Source organism: Plectropomus leopardus, chromosome 8 (assembly GCF_008729295.1).
Source record: "Plectropomus leopardus isolate mb chromosome 8, YSFRI_Pleo_2.0, whole genome shotgun sequence".
Taxonomy (NCBI): Eukaryota; Metazoa; Chordata; class Actinopteri; order Perciformes; family Serranidae; genus Plectropomus; species Plectropomus leopardus.
This window is the reverse complement of record NC_056470.1, coordinates 8640449-8656663: the sequence shown is the minus strand read 5'-3', so window position 1 is coordinate 8656663 and position 16215 is coordinate 8640449. Positions and strand designations below refer to the sequence as shown.

Here is a 16215-nt window from a genome sequence, read left to right as displayed (position 1 = left end):
CACACGCTCACACACAAACACAACCAAATTAATCTTCCATTAACTTTTCATTTTTCCCTTGGCTGAGCTGCATTTGTCAAAGTAAATAAAGTGTGAAGAGAGACTGAGCAATGCAAATTAAATCAGAGGTCAGCTTTGGTCCTCGATGACATGCCTGTTAAACAGATATTAACTCTATTTTTTGCGCACCTGCATGCATCAGCAACACATATACATCCTCACACACACTGGTGTGGTAGTTTTAGAATCAAATCTACCCACAGACTTAAAAGAAATGCAATCCTGAAATCCATCAAGAATGTTTCTCTTTATATACACAATCAAAGATGAACAGCTGAATGAATGGGAATTATTTTACCACCTCAATCAAATTTAGTACACGCAGCACCGTGTCTTGAATAAATCATCATCACATTCATTTTGAGATGTCGTGTCAATGAATGTGATCGTTTCTGAGATTATTGGCAGGCTAACAATTATTCATTATTTCTGATGCATTTCCATGGTTGCAACTAGTCATTTATTAATTGAAACCTTGGTCCTCAGATTGTTTGAGAACATTCCCATGTGGGCTTAATACATTTTTTTTTATTAATCTGTCACCGGTTAGAGTGACAGACAATAATGTGTAGGGACATCTGTTAAGACTCTCTCTCTCTCTCTCTCTCTCTCTCTCTCTCTCTCTCTCTCTGTGTGTGTGTGTGTGTGTGTGTGTGTGTGTGTGTGTGTGTGTGTGTGTGTGTGTGTGTTAGAGAGAGAGAGGGGATAACGCCAATCTTGTCCTGCCGAGAGAGACAGTTCAATTCAGCAGACAACAACACAGAAAGAAAGGAAGGAGCGGATTGAATGACATACAAGAATGGACTGGATGTGTGTGTGTGCATGTGCTAACGTGAAAATGACACAGTGAGCGAGACTGAGATGAAACGAGGTAGATATATTATATTTTTCCTCTGTGCCAGTGTCAGCTGCAAGTCTGGCTCATCATCTAATCCATGGGGATATTTTGGGCTTGTGAGTCATAGCTGGTCTGTAGCACATTGCCAACCCTCTGCCTTTTGACTAGGGAAATAAAAAGGAAAATACAGCCACAAAGACATCACAGAGCCTCTATAATGCAGTTATACTGTACGTGTGCGCACATATATAAATGTATATAGTACAGGTTGGGATAAAGGCTTAAAGTGAAGATGATACATTGAACAATATGGCTGTTCATTTGATTTTACCTTTGGCGAGATATGGAACTGAAGTCAAACTTGATATCCACCTATTTGCAAGAAAACAACATGTATTTCACTTTTTTCCCAGTAGGGAATTGACATCTTTCAATGAGCTATTTGTGACCTCACAAAAATGGTTGTTCACTAGGAATGCTTACTATAACAATGCACTTCAGACTACTTATTTGTTGATACAGAGGAGTTTAATGTGATACAAAAAACCATTGATACATTAAAAAACCCAAGCCTATAAAAGTCTCCCTGTAGCCTGTAAAGCAAACACATTAATAAGTGAAGTTATTGCAGAAGTAGACTTAATCAATCCACTGGAAATTTCTCGGGCCCAGAAATGTTGTTTCTTATAATCTTTTGTGATTGAAATGTCATCTAAAAGCTTAATGGATGAAATTCACTTTGATAGCTAAAAGTTGCATGTTGAGCAATCAGCGTAATAAGCATAATAAGTTAACTAGTTAATACAAAATAGTAATGTCTGTAATTTTGCTTGTGAATAATTTAGAAAGTTGATCCAAGGGTCTAAGTCAGTGTTTGTTATGTCCATAAATCCACCTGTTACTGTCATGTAGCCTTTCTTTATTCTGATAATTTGCATGAAATATGTATAACAAATTAGGTCAAAATCAGGAAATGGCTAAATTTTCACTTTTAGTCAAACTCGAAAGGTGATCTTGGATATAAAATGTTTTAATTACGCTAATTGCCCCTCATGCAACTTTTAGCAACCAAGCTGAATTTTATTTAGTCGTTCTGTGATATAATCATAAAAGTTAATTGGAAACAGCATTTTTGGGTTTAGGCCATAAAGGAGTATCCAGTTAAACAAGAACAAGAGTATGCGCTCACTGAGTTTGTCAGAGGAAAAGGCTTTTTCATCAACTAGATTTGGTAAAAGCTTGATTTATTATCAGGATGGTGATACCAGCTTACTTTTTTAATAAGACCAAATAAACCAGTAAGACCTGTCCCCATGGAGTCAGGCGACCGCAACAACAATTCTCCACACCAAATATGTGCTCTTCTGTCTCCATCAAGTTGTCAGCCACAACAACAATAACGTATCTGCATGTAAATTGTAATTAGATACAACTCATCAGAGAAGACTGACTTGAGGTGCAATTATGTGTTCAGCCGTATCATTCCATTATCAGATTGTTTGTCGGAAATGAACACACACACACACTGTTATGCAAATAGATCAGTGCTCACAACACCACACACAGCACTCACATGTATTTTATGCCATACACACACACGTAGCTGCTCACATAAACACACAGTACGTGTACATTCTTCATAAACTTCATGCATTCATGCTTAATTTTCTTCATCTGCGCCTCTCAACCCTTTGTATGAAGTGTAAACATCATCAGCTCTGACAACTCTTTAAGCCTATTACATTGGATTATATTATTAAATGTAGCCTAAATCTGCAAGCCAGAAATAACACAATGACAGAGACATAAAAATATATATATAATGTGGCTTAAACCAAAAAAATACAACAGGTAAATCTCTATATTTTTACATATTGCTAGACTCACGTCTGAGTAATTCATGCCATTCTGTTAATGCAAAAGGACACGACAACATTCACAGGTAACATTTTAGTATGACAGGTTTTGGACTGAATTCACATCCTTAGGCTAAATGTAGCTCTAACTGGCAGAGTACTAGGAAAACTAACTGGGAACTTTTTAAGATTAGAGTTGTGTCAGTCTTTACTTTAAGACATGGTCACAAAGCATTTAATAATTAAAACTAGGTTCTTGGTCTGGTCTGGTCTGGTCAGGTTCAAAGTCATTGTAAGTCTCTTAGACCTGCTCACAATCATTCAGCTGTTGCAGGTAATACATGCCGGTGTGTCAGCATTTTGAGGAAAAAAATAGTGAAGAGAGCACATTTTGAATGCTGTAATGCTTAATTAGGATCCAATTAGCTCACCAACAAATCCAAATAATCCAGTAACACTGGAGGTGACAGCTGGGACAACAGGCCTTACTCATCTGCTCTCTTGTCTGTATTTTGCACTCTTGTGGACAAATGAGATATCTTCAGTCACAGCCAAAGTACTGTTTTAATTGTAATTCCACATTTAATCAAGTCCAGTCCAAATGAGCAGAAATGGTTTTACTTCACTCATTTTATCAAGGACGCTTAGAGAGAGCTGACTTGTGTGGACCTGGACAACGAATCTTTATACAACGATTTGCATGAAAACCCTACAAATTAGCATGAGTGAATGACGTTACTTCCTAAACCAATTGTTACGTATTTCACATTAAGTTACTGTTGTTAGGTTTAGGAAAAGACACATGGTGACAACATACCTTTAAACGACTCAAAGTTCAAACGGTTCCAAACACAGGTCTTCTGGGGAAAGTCCTGTGTTTTGTGACCCATGTGCGGCCCCAACTTGCCTCCTTAACAGGCCGCGGATGATTGCTTCTTTCTTTACTACCATTAGGGCATTGGACTCATGATTGCAGACTTCCGAAATGGGTTACACATGAACTGCTGGATTATGCAGATTAAGCTTCTTCCCATTTTCCAGAGTTGAACTTGCAAAGTTCATACTTCCAAGGATACATTCCAAACTTGGTGTACTCTGTCTTGAGAAAGGCCTTTTGTAAAATTGCAGTTTGCTGCACTGAAGAATGCAGATTATCTCAGCACTCAGCTGACCATGAACTGAAATGTCCTCAGCTGACGTACCCATGTCCCTGTCTTTCCTAATAGCCCCAAAAAATTTATAATACTACCAATAATGGTGATAAAACCCTTGAGGAGCCTTGCTGTGCTGTCTGCAGGATGGTTGTAACATCATCCATATAGCTTTTCAGAGTAGGGAGTCTTTCGCCAGATGGTAACATCAGGCCTCTGACTGATTTTCTGGCTCCGATCAGAATGATGTCAAAAGCGACCTCAGAGAGTACAGGGGATATCGAACAACCCATGGTGATGCCAACTTCCAGCTGCTGCCATCTGGTTGCTGAGGTACGTGGTTATAATTTTGGTGATGCACGGTGAAATTTAGAAGATCTCCAACGCAAAATAGACCAGCTTATGTGACACGGCCGTAAGCGTTTGCCAAGCCGAGACAAACCACATGTAGATCTCCCCTCTCACTTTTTGCACGTTGTATGAGCTCCCAGATCATGGATGAGTGCTCAGTGCATCCCTGGAAAGCCTGGGTGCCAGGCCTTTTGGCAGCTTGCATCAAATAATCAAATAATGGTGATAAACCCTATAATTTACCTCACCTTTCTGTTAGTTCAGGGGTTCTCTCAGTTATTATCAGCAGCTTTGTAAAGAATTTACTTTTGGCAACTCATAGTGGTAAGATAAGTGAGTCATAATGAGCAAGTAAATCACTGTTCAAGTTCCACTGAGCTACAATCAAGGACAAAAGGTCTTGAAAGCAGGGCAAGATGTTACCACTTCCTTTCCTGTGTGGAGAACACATATTGTCTACTTTTAAGCACCAAGTAAAATCCAGTGTTAAGCAAAGTGTGGAGGATAATGATGAAGGCACTCATCTGATTTAATCATTGGTGGCTGAAGCAAATAAGCAGAAAGCCACTAGTTTTTGACCAAATCTCTAAACAACCCCTTGTTGAGTATCGACCTCCTGCTCCTCTTGAACCTGTCAGCACTGGGAGCTCCTACAGCTTGTCTGTGACTGTCCACAGGTCAACCTGTGACTGTCGATCCATGACCAGCAGCCAGCAGGGACTGAGCAGTGGCTGTTCTGAACCCTGCTCTGTCACGGTGATGTGAGGAAGATCCAGGCTTGCACTGAGCAGTCATTGTGTCTCTGACCAGTGTGCACAGCTACCTCTTGTGATGCTGTAGTGACCACACTGAGCAGCACTTTGACCACTGAGAATGCATCTTGCTCATACACACAAACAGTAGTTTCAAAGAACTGAAGGACGCAACAAAGAATGTCAAGGATGATTGCTGTGACTTACTCACTAAAATATGATAAGTGTTGTAAAGAGGGCATGTATTGTCGCTCTTCACAGCATACAGTAAACATTACCATAAACTCCACTGCAGGTTTGTTGTGGCTGCCTTTGGGCTTAGAGTGCTGTGCTATTGTCTCGCTGTCTGAAAACAGACGCAACAGGAGGTCAGAGAGAGGTGAATAGAAAAGACAGACAATAAACACTTGTGAGCTTCAGTAACACTGAAGAATAGAGATGAAAACGGTGGAGGATGAAATTGATATTGGACCTGAAAATGAAATGAAAACAAAGACTTTTTTTTTTTTAAAACTGTGACTGACTGAGAAAAAAAACAGGGTCCACATGCATAGACACTGAGTATGTTTACGTGCACAAATTTTTTTTTTCTGTTATTTAAAAAAAAAAGACAATTTCCTACTAAGCATTTTACATGACCAATGGGAATGAATATCTCATTTACATGCAGCTCTGTATACTCTAACATGCCCAACACGTCCTTTATCATGTCAAAATAAGGAAAAGTAAAACAGCTGGAGCCGCTTGTCATTTTGCTTATTTGCATAAAAATAGGATTTTTTTCACAGTTTCCTATCAGTTGAAAACTTGTTGGACTCTCTCTTTCCTTTCTTCACTTTCTTGAAAAGGCTGGTGCCTTGATATTTGTGCATATCCAAAAACCTGATATCCAAGTTTTTCATAAGGTTTAAAAGCAGGTGTGTTTCTCCCTCCCACTAGAAATGTAATATTTTCTTTTGCATGCATCTCTACCCCACAGTCTTGCAAACTGTTGGCGAGTTGGTTTGTGTACAGCATGTCAATGACAACACGCAGAGCTGACCATAAACTTTGTGGCCATAAAAACTGTGTATAAAAAACATGACTTTCATTTTATTTGAGAAAAAAACTTTTCTCTTTGCATCAAGTTAGGTCTTCAAGTAAGTATGTGAAAGGAATTCTGGGAGATGTAGGAAATCAGACACTGAAGTAGAAATAGGTGAGGCAAGTTAAGGACAATGGCAAAATCAGGAAGTGACCTACAACTATTTATGAATAAAAAAAACTTCTGAAAAAAGAAAATAATCATGGACTTGATGAGATGCGACAGTGTTAAAGGTGCTGAATGTCAGGTTTAGGGGGATTTTATGGCACGTATCTTTGAGGATTGTAGATTGCAACCTGCTGAAACTGCATCACAGTGAACCATATACAGCTGTAAATCAAACTGTAGTGTTATTTTGTGTATGAATAAAGGCGAACAGTATAGCTAAGAAGAGGAGGTGAGCAGGAGAGAAGTGGAGGTTGAGAGTGATAGAAGCAGAAGGAAGGAAGGTAATTTGAAATGAGTAGCTTCAAAGAGGAGAATGTGAAGCCAAGGAGTGTGGAGAGGAGGAGGACAGGAGAGGAAAGACTTGTAGTGAATAGAGGAGTAGGACAGATGAGCTGGGGTTAAGAGTGATAAAGAAGAAGAAAAATTGTTTTTAAGTAAGGATTAGAAAGAGATAAGAAGAGAGGAATAAGAGAAATGAGGAATCAAAAAAGAAAAGACAGGTAAGAATGAAGTTAATGGTATGAGTCAAGGGAGATAACAGCAAGAATAATGGGAGTAAAGAGGAGAGGAATGGAGGTCAGGAGGAGGGGGGCAGAATGGAGAAAGAGAGGAGCGGCTGGTGAATTGACATGACGTCCGTGGGCGCGAATCAAAGCAGCAAGAGGAAGCCTTTGAGCACCTCAAGCAGCACAGAGTAAGTTTCTGTGTGTGTGTGTGTGCGTGTAGCCAAAGGTTTGGTATGTGTGTGTATCTTCATAAAAAATGATAAAGGAGCCGAAGCCTGAGCAGGCCCAGATAGCTTTGAAAAGGCCGACTCGGCACCGCCACTTTGTTCTTCATACAAAATGATGATAATAGTCGTCCGTAGACACACACATACGCCATACACTCACCAGTCCATATCATTTGGGGACTTGCTGTGATGTGGGTCTCCATGGAAACGGCAACAACTTAGTGCTCGCTGATGTATAATGACAGTGAGTGTTGCACCTGAGGTGAAAGCGAGCGTTGAGGGAAAGAGAAATAGAGTGAATAGAAGAAGAGCAGCAGAGCTTATAAAGGAGAAGAATCCTTGGGTAACATGCCATTGATGATATTAAAGCTAAATTCTTAAATAAAATCTACTAGTGTTGCAGTTTTGACTCACTGTAATTTTGCTGTCAGCCTTTCCTGGAACACACTCAATCCAGTAATGTAAATGAAGTTAATATCCTGCAACATTAGCATATAAATTAATCTCTGTTTTGCTACTTTGCATTTCTAAATTATGTGAAAAAAACAGCAATTTAACCTACAGCCAGAGTTAATTGACACATTTTACAATAAGCTGTTGTAAATATCCAGGAGGTTTTCATTTAAAATACCTATTTTCTTTGGAAGATGTTTTTGCTTTGTTGTACCTGGGAGTTGGCTACTGTTCGCGCTGATAATGAGTCAAAGATGAATTACAAATAAGGCAGTGTTTCCAAAAGAAACTGAATCTATGTTTGACTGTAGCTGTCGGGTATCTTGTGAGTGTGTCCCTTCAACACATTCTCATTCCAACTCGTCACGTTTGCTTCTTGCTTGTCAGGCTCTCGGCATCTTTCTGCGTCTGTTGTGTACGTTTTGGGATACCGCTACCATGATGTCAACAAATGCACATGTTGTGATGACTCAGCACATGGCACGGTTTAGGCGACAACAGCACAAGGCAACTAACACCGTAATGCCAGCATATGCACATGCCAGCACGCATGGTTAGGATTAGATTAAGGAGGCATATGATAATCACTTTCACTCTCCTGCCCGCTTTATAGGCACCCTTGTGCTCTTTATATTATGCCATTACCAACAACGTTTCAACCTAATGCGGTTCATTTCATTTGCATGCGACATGAAAGGTTCTGTCCAGCCGCGTTCTCAAATGACATTGCCCGTGCACCTATCATGTAGAAGTGCCAGGTGCCAACTGGGCGTCCAGCAGCAAATGGTAACAGTATGACCGGTTCTATCTGGCCGCAGTCTTAGCTGATGTGGTCCAGCCGCGTTTCATGCATATCACACAACCGTCTGGCAAAGCAGCACCACTGATTAGAGCACACAGATTGGCACGTACAGCTGTTAATGATGATGGTAAATGGCAAACTTATGGTAAACTAATCATAAAATAAACGCTTGCAGAGACTGATTATTGCATTGATACTCTGCAACTATTTGTTTATGACAACTGGGGGAGATGGAAGCTAAGAGTGTGTATCACGCCTGCCACAAAAGTGATATGTGATTATAGAGACATGTTTGTCGTTTAGAAGACAAATTGCTGATGAGAGGTGTGATGAGTGTGCATTCATAATCCTGAAGTGTCAAATTTTAATGATGTGTGCGTGACTACTATGGTAACAAGAAATGGCCATAAAGATTTGAATCTGACGAGCAACTAAATACCTTTGTTTTGTTTCTAGTAAAAGTTTTAAAGCCATCGAATTCATTGCATTGAGTTATTTTGCCTTAAGGGATACTTTGCTTATTCTCAACCAGCTTTATATCATTGAAATGTGTAAACTGTGGCAAACTTCCCTCCATCTTACCAACGCCAAGACTTCACTGTTCATCTCTCAGCTTAAATTTGCAATGGCTTAAGGTCTGTTGCTTGTGTTACAGAATGCTTGTACTTCCGCATTTTCGTATGCCCACCACCGTTGACACAAAGAACAGAAGCGGATCAAGAGAGAAAATCCCTCTCTCTCTCTCTCTCTTTCAAACTCAGATCAAACTGTAAAACTAGGGAGGGCTGATCAGATATGAATCAAGATTCTGTTAATTCACTGCCTATTTACCTCTCAAAGTCTCTTCAGTAATATATTTTAGTACACTGTTATGAGGTATTGAACAGGAAGTGGGAACCATACTGTCTCCTATACTGTAAAATGGAGGCTGGAAAATGTTTTAAAAAAAAAAACCCAATAAGACTAATCAATGCTGATCAAATACAAACCAAGATTCTGTGACTGCACTGAATTTTTTTCTGCTTGAAATGTTTTTACAAAACATATTTTAAATTCTGGTTTAACTGTAATTTGAGATCATTTGTTACCAGCTGGCTGCCATATACAGATACAGAATTCATATACCCCTAAATCAAAACTGTAATCAAATGAATGAGCTCAATTCAGATCTAAAAATTAAGTCAAAGTCAAAACTCGCTTTGTCAAGTTCAACATGTAAAACCTGGGAAACCCTAGAATGGATGATGTGAATAAACAGTTAAACCTGATGGTTTCACAGTAAAATAAAGTCACTAAAATATTTCAGCTTTATACTTAACAGTATTTCACTATCAACATTTACATTTTATTGAATGATCTCACAATTTCACAGTTCAGATCTCTATGACTCATTATTTGCTTCCATGGTTAGCCCCAGAAGTAGTAGAAGATAGTTGTTTGATATTTCCAATTGTTTTCCAAACTTAATTAAAAACTTTGCTATTGTTGCATTTTAATCATAACTGCTGTCATCCTTACATGTTACTTTCCATTTGGCAGGTAATGAACCATCACCATTGGGTACGGTGGAGAGCTACAACCCGGTGAAGCGGCGCTGGGAGTATGTGGCGCCTATGCCAACTGCACGCTGCTCCTCATCCCTCCTGCAGACAAGCAGCATGCTCTTTGTGATTGGCGGAGTTGCCCAGGGACCCAGTAACGCTGTGGAAGCCCTCTGCTTACCGGAAACAGTGTGAGACATGCACACACGCTATCACACACACTAGGGGGTGCAAACCGGCATTGATGATTTATTCATGTGTGTGCATAAACACAGGACACATGAATTGGATCCACAGATCACACTTAGATACTTTTTCTACCTTTGTGTCCAACTGATGGATTCCTCTTGTACAATGGGATGTAAGAAACAGTTTTTGACATTCAACAAGCATTTTCAACTGCAGAGACAGTTTGGATGAATACAAAATGAAGGGCGTTCAAGCCGCCTGCTGTGACTGGCAAGGACGGAAAACTAACAGCTTTTCTACGCTGGGCAAATCAGAGGAAGAAAAAAATGAGCAAAAAACAGACACACACACATAGTGTCTGAAGAAACAACACGCCTTTGAACTGTTGAGCATTTTTCAGAATAAAAGCAGGGTACTTTTCTGGATATTAAAGGAAGATAGGGCCATATCTGTATCTTTTCTTTGCAGCAGCGTCGCTCTCCACTGCTGCTGCGACAGTGAGCTCGGACACTTTTCTATGACTCAAACTAGAAACAACAGATGAGTTTTAGACAGTGACTTTCTGGGAATGTGAATGTCTGTTATGGTTTTTACCTTTTTTGTTGCAGTGTTTGTTTATATGTGAGAGTTTGCGCTGCTAGCAACCGCTAACACAGTGTAAACAACAATGGTCCCTAACATGCGTTCACACCGCAAGCAACTCAAGCAACTCAAGCAACTGCTAATCAGAGGCCCATTCATTTTCTGCAACCAGTGAAGCGCTGGCTGATGTTGACCACAGTCACTCTGTTTCCTGTTAGTCTTTTCAGAAAAACTGACTGTGGTTGAACTTGTTGGCACCTTGCTTTGCCACTCATCTATCCACCACTGCTACAATATTATCACCACAGTAATCAATCCCAATGAATTACCAAGGCTTAAATGGTCCTACACACTGTAGCACAAAGATGAAGTTGCTCGTGGAGTGAATGCAGAGTTACTCATACGTGCTGCACTGAAGCATCCCGAGAGATAAATTATCATCTCAGCATCAGTGTCCTTACATATTTCATTTCCCTGGAGTTTTGTGATTGATAGACATATTTTGTATTCTTTACCTCAAGCTGATGTCAGCCAGATGATGGATACAATTGGAATAGAAGTCTGAGGTGATGATACCTGGGCAACATTTTGAAGCAATTTTGTTACTCTAGATTATAGCAAGGAAGATCATTTTTAAAGAAATACTTGACCCACACAATGACCGTTAATCGGTGAGTCATGTTGTGTCACCTTGAATATGTGAAGAAAACTTAGATTTTTCTCACACGCCTCCACGGAAAACGGCAAACATATTGCCTTATTGATCGACTGCGGACCATGTTTATCAATATGTCCATTTAAAAACTTTTGCACAACTTGTGCAGTATTGACCAAGCCTTATTGAGCCAGTTTTATGTTGAGCACTTCACACAACACATGCATTTTTGTGAAAAAATCTTATTGTTGGAATCTGACTTTGTGGAGGGCATAGATAAGTTTCACTTTCAGTTCAGTTTTAAACAATAAGATTTTAGCAAAAATGCATGTTTAGGAAGTACGAGTACGAGGATAAATCATACCCAGATATTTCCAAGTGGTGGTCCCATTCAATACATGAAACAAAATGTTTGCTGTTTTCTAAAAGTTTTAAGCTTTCCAGCATGGGTGCCATCCAAATTACTGACAGCTCATAATTCTGAAGCCCCAACAGTGTTAAAAATGTCCCAGCTGACGGAAAAGACCTTTTTCCAACACCCTGGTATTCTGAAACAAACCTTCATTGCTACGAAGGGCTGTTTCCCTGAAAATAGGTTACACACTCTCCCAAACAGAGGAAAATGGCTAATTCAATGCAGAATGACATAATTGGACCTCATGGCCCACCCTACTCTGCCTCTGATTGGCTTACCTTGGTATTCTTACCGTGATCTTAACCAGTCTCAGCCAATCAGAGGCAAAGTAGAGTGGAGGAGGCCTTTGCTGTACTAGAACAGTTGTAATGCATAAAAATTAGCCATGTGCCTCAGAGAAACTCTTTGTTATGGGATACCAGGCTGTTGGATGAATGGACCTAAAGTCCAATGGGACATTTTTCAGACTATTGAAACTTCAGAATAAAGAGCTGTTGAAACAATGGGCATTCTACCCCAACACTTCCAGTGCTCATACCAACTTGATAAGTAACACAGAAATTTGTCCACTGAGTGCATGAGAATAAAATAATGTCAGATCTCTATCAAACTCCTGGCAAATCAGTGAACAAGCCAAACTCCAAATTGTCAAAGAAAGAAAGAGTAATAGATTAATTGTAATCCCTTACTGAAAAAACTAACAAATTACTGTAAGCATTGCTAAGTACCTGCTGCCCAACATGGTTAAACATGGCTCATGACAGAAACTCAATGTGCAACACACTGAGCACAGATAAATGGCAAAGAATTACGCTGGGAGTGCTTTGAGAGGTTTTCTCAAATGTGTAGACACAATATTTTTGCTTTGACTCTGGGTTACATTGGAATCCACTATAATTGATGTGAAGCCAAGTCAGCTACAGCTACTATAAACTTTTCAAAGGCACCTCTCAGTCATACAGTTGGTGAGCAACTGATATTCCAAATATAGCTGGAGATTTTATTTGTTTGGGTTTAAGTAAGGCTTTGTGTACAAGAGTTGGGGATGAAAGATGACAGAAGGAGCTGCAGTGCAGAATGTTTTGTGACAGATTCAGTGACTTGTGGACAGCAGACAAGGTCTGGCAGGAAACAAAGGAATTATCCAGTACAGTGTGTGTCTGCTTGTGTACGTGTGTGTGTGTGTGTGTGTGTGTGTGTGTGTGTGTGTGTGTGTGTGTGTGTGTGTGTGTGCGCGTGTGTGTGCGTGTGTGTGTGCATGCGTGTGCATGCGTGTGACAGCAACTGTGTGGCAAGCAGCCTTTGTCAGTCCTTCTTATCCTGCCATACCGCTAGCATTTGTCCGGTTCCTTCAGGCTGCCTGGAGAACACAAGCAATGATGTTTTCCATGATTTTAAGTTTATTTTAATTCAATTTGTTTGTTTTAATTTGTTGACTTGGTGACGAAGGGTAGGGTGTGCTACAAGATGATCAATGTATCAGAAGGCCTGAAGGCCCTGACACACCAAGTTAAATGTCGGTGGTTGGTCAGTGTCAGGCTGCTGTTGAGCACCTGTCACCCTGGGTTTTGTAGTGAGCCCTGCACCGTTGGCACACATTGGCTGATTTAGCATGTTTGTGTTGGCTTCATGGATGACATCTGATTGGCAGTTCAGCTCCATGCATGAGAAGAGAAACGCAAGATATGAAAGCAAACAAGTGGCAAGAGTAAAGAGGGCACTGGATCAAAACAAACTTTTTGTATGAAGTAAAGTTAATTTTCTAGCCATTAAGCTCTTTGGAAGCAACAGTTCAAATTTTTTTGTCTTTTTATACTTGTGCATGGCAAATATAATTTGTTTTTATTGTGTTGTATTGTTAATGAGCAAAGTGGCTAGCATCCTGATTCCATTCTTTCAATCCTCCAGTTTTCCTTTAGAATGTTGAATACAGACTACCGCCACCTGCAGATAAGGAGAGTTATTTCATCTGCACAGGCACAGACTGTACATGTGGTTGGCAGTCGGCTGTAGTCTCTGTAGTCTAGTTTTTGGCAGACACAGGTGACATGAAGCAACTCAACAGTAAGCTTTCGCCACTGTCTATTTGGTGTGTCTGGGCCTTGAGATTGGAAATAAAAAAATGAAAGCCAGATTTGATAAACAGATATAATTCAACAATTTACAGACGATGGTCTATTTTACCACTCTAACACACCAAAAGTTGAGATAAAGGCTTGCAGCCTCATTGCACTGCGCATTATTTAAAGACATTTATCTGGTACATCCAAACTCTTTTAAGTATCATATGTTACAGGTCCATGAGAAGTAGAATTGCACCATATTGTCACCTAACACAGGAAACTCTATTTAAAAAGACTCACATGTATTTATAGAGACATTGTTTTTTTGCACACACAAATACACACATCATTTTCCTGTCATGCCCCTCTTCATATATGTTTTTGGTCTTCATCCTGGCACATCTTGTTAACAGAGTCAGACATCTATTGCTGTGCAGCACTGAAGCTGCAGGAGCTCAGATGAGATGCCACCTGACAGTTGGTTATTTCTGGTGCTGCATTGTGTGAATCTAATTGAGTGTGTAAGGTATAAGCCACTCACATATGCGCACGTGCTCACACACAAACACACACACACACACACACACACACACACACACACACACACACACACATATACACACACACACTCTGGCTTGTATGCAGACCCAAGCACAGACATGCAAGCCTTAGTGCAGTCACTCACTGACACCTAGTTGGCGATTTCTTAATTTTTAGCGATCTTAACTTGCAAAATCCTTAGGCAGATACAGGATCAATGAATTAGACGGACTAGACCAACATATTCAACCCCCTCTGCGCCTGCAGTCTCTATGCTACTAGGGGATGTAGAGGGGAGTGGCAGGTTAACAAGGAATATGCAATTTGGTCACTTTGCTGTCAGCCTTTCTCAAATAGCCGACGACTCACACAGTTCTCTCTGGCAATAATCACAAAAGTTTGGAGTAAACGCAGAGATCATTTTGTCTGTAAACAGCTCTTGTGGTTGGGGGCTGTGGCCCTGTACTTCATCCAACACTGATCAGCCTGTTTGAATTAACTGCAGGTTGAGTGGGTGTGGAGAGGAAAATGGCATTTGTATATTTGTCACTGATGTATTTCAAAAAGTGGATAAGGTTTGGCAAAACAGCCAAATAAAAGTACTTGCATGTATCGTTCTCACAGAGCAAACACACCTAAAGCGACAGTGATAATTGGCCTTGAGTGCTGTTTGTGGTATTTTACAGATGCCTCTTTTACAAGGCTACAGGGGAAATTGTTTGTGTGTCATTATCTGGATTGGCCAGTAGAGACAGTTGGAAACAAGGCTAAACTTGCCATACTGGGTTTTAAAACTGGATTAGCAGATTTCTTTTTGTCTACTGCTTGGGGGCAGCAGAATCAACTGTAAATGCAACATATCAGCACCTTGAGTTGTGATTTTTTGAAGTGGGGTTGTATAGGGTACTTATTCATTTTTATTATGTTTATTACACACAGTAGATGTCAGTTGACCTGCCCCTAGTTTTGAGAAGCAGGCCGGAGTCCAACATAGAAATCTGTTGTTGAAAAAAGTATTTATCAGTGTAGCTTTAGAGCTACATGAATTGCTTTTATGTCACTTATTGTACAACAAGCTAAAAACATCTGACATATTATCATATTAGATGTGTGGCTATGCTATCAGGTCTACATTCATGATTATACTGTACGTCGTTTGTGTGATATGTGACTGTGTGTGGGCGCGTGTCAGCACGATTGTTGTAGTGCTTGTGTGTGAGTGCGTGTGTGTGTGTGTGTGTGTGTGTGTGTGTGTGTGTTTGAAAATTCTTGACACCAAGCCATGCTTACCATCTATTATTGTGTGAGCTGTCTGGAGGATGCACAATGTCTCCTTTGCAGTATTTGGGCTCTCCTGCTTTTCGATACACTTTACATGGCACACAGCAGTCCCTGGGGAATTCTGGGACTTTGCCAGAGCTAGCTCTCTCTTTTAGTTGTCTAGTTCGTTTGTTTTTAACTTTTCTCTTCCACTCCCTCTCTGACCCTGTCAGTGTCAGATTGTTTTTTTAGCAAAGATGCCTCATAAATCTCAAATTTGTCTTTCAATAGAAAAGATGCTCCATAAATCTGTTTTTCTGGCTCCTGATGTGACGTGCGTGTCAAGCTATTTACTCATTGGAGTGAAATTCCTCTGCAGCTTTTGACAGCAGGGGTTGGGAAACACAGAACAAAAGAGCAGGATGCTTCAGTACAGGTAGCAACTAATTACATGCTGTACTTTTTTAGCAGGCCATGAGTGGATGATGCACAAGCATATGTAAATGTGTATGTAAATGTGTTCTTACAGGATGAGTTGAAAGCCAAAATGTATTGTGGACCTGCTTTCCATGACAACAGCATTAATATGGTTTTAATTAGCATGAGTTTCTAGGTGACATTTTTCAAACTGAAAAATCTGCAGAACCTGAGGCACAGGGCAATTTTACAAGCAATAAGTGCCCTAAAATTATTACACAGGTTTCTAATACCCCAAAGTGGAG

The 16215-nt window shown here is 40.1% G+C and overlaps 1 protein-coding gene across 1 annotated transcript in view; it reads left to right on the top strand.

The window, feature by feature from the left end:
• LOC121947497 (kelch domain-containing protein 8B-like) overlaps positions 1-10022 on the top strand; it is a 133379-nt gene extending 123357 nt beyond the window's left edge. The window contains exon 5 of the mRNA XM_042492578.1: positions 9788-10022. Within this exon, the coding sequence (XP_042348512.1) occupies positions 9788-9984 (197 nt within the window). The 3' untranslated portion in view covers positions 9985-10022. The remainder of the gene's footprint in view (positions 1-9787) is intronic.
• Positions 10023-16215: the final 6193 nt, after the last annotated feature.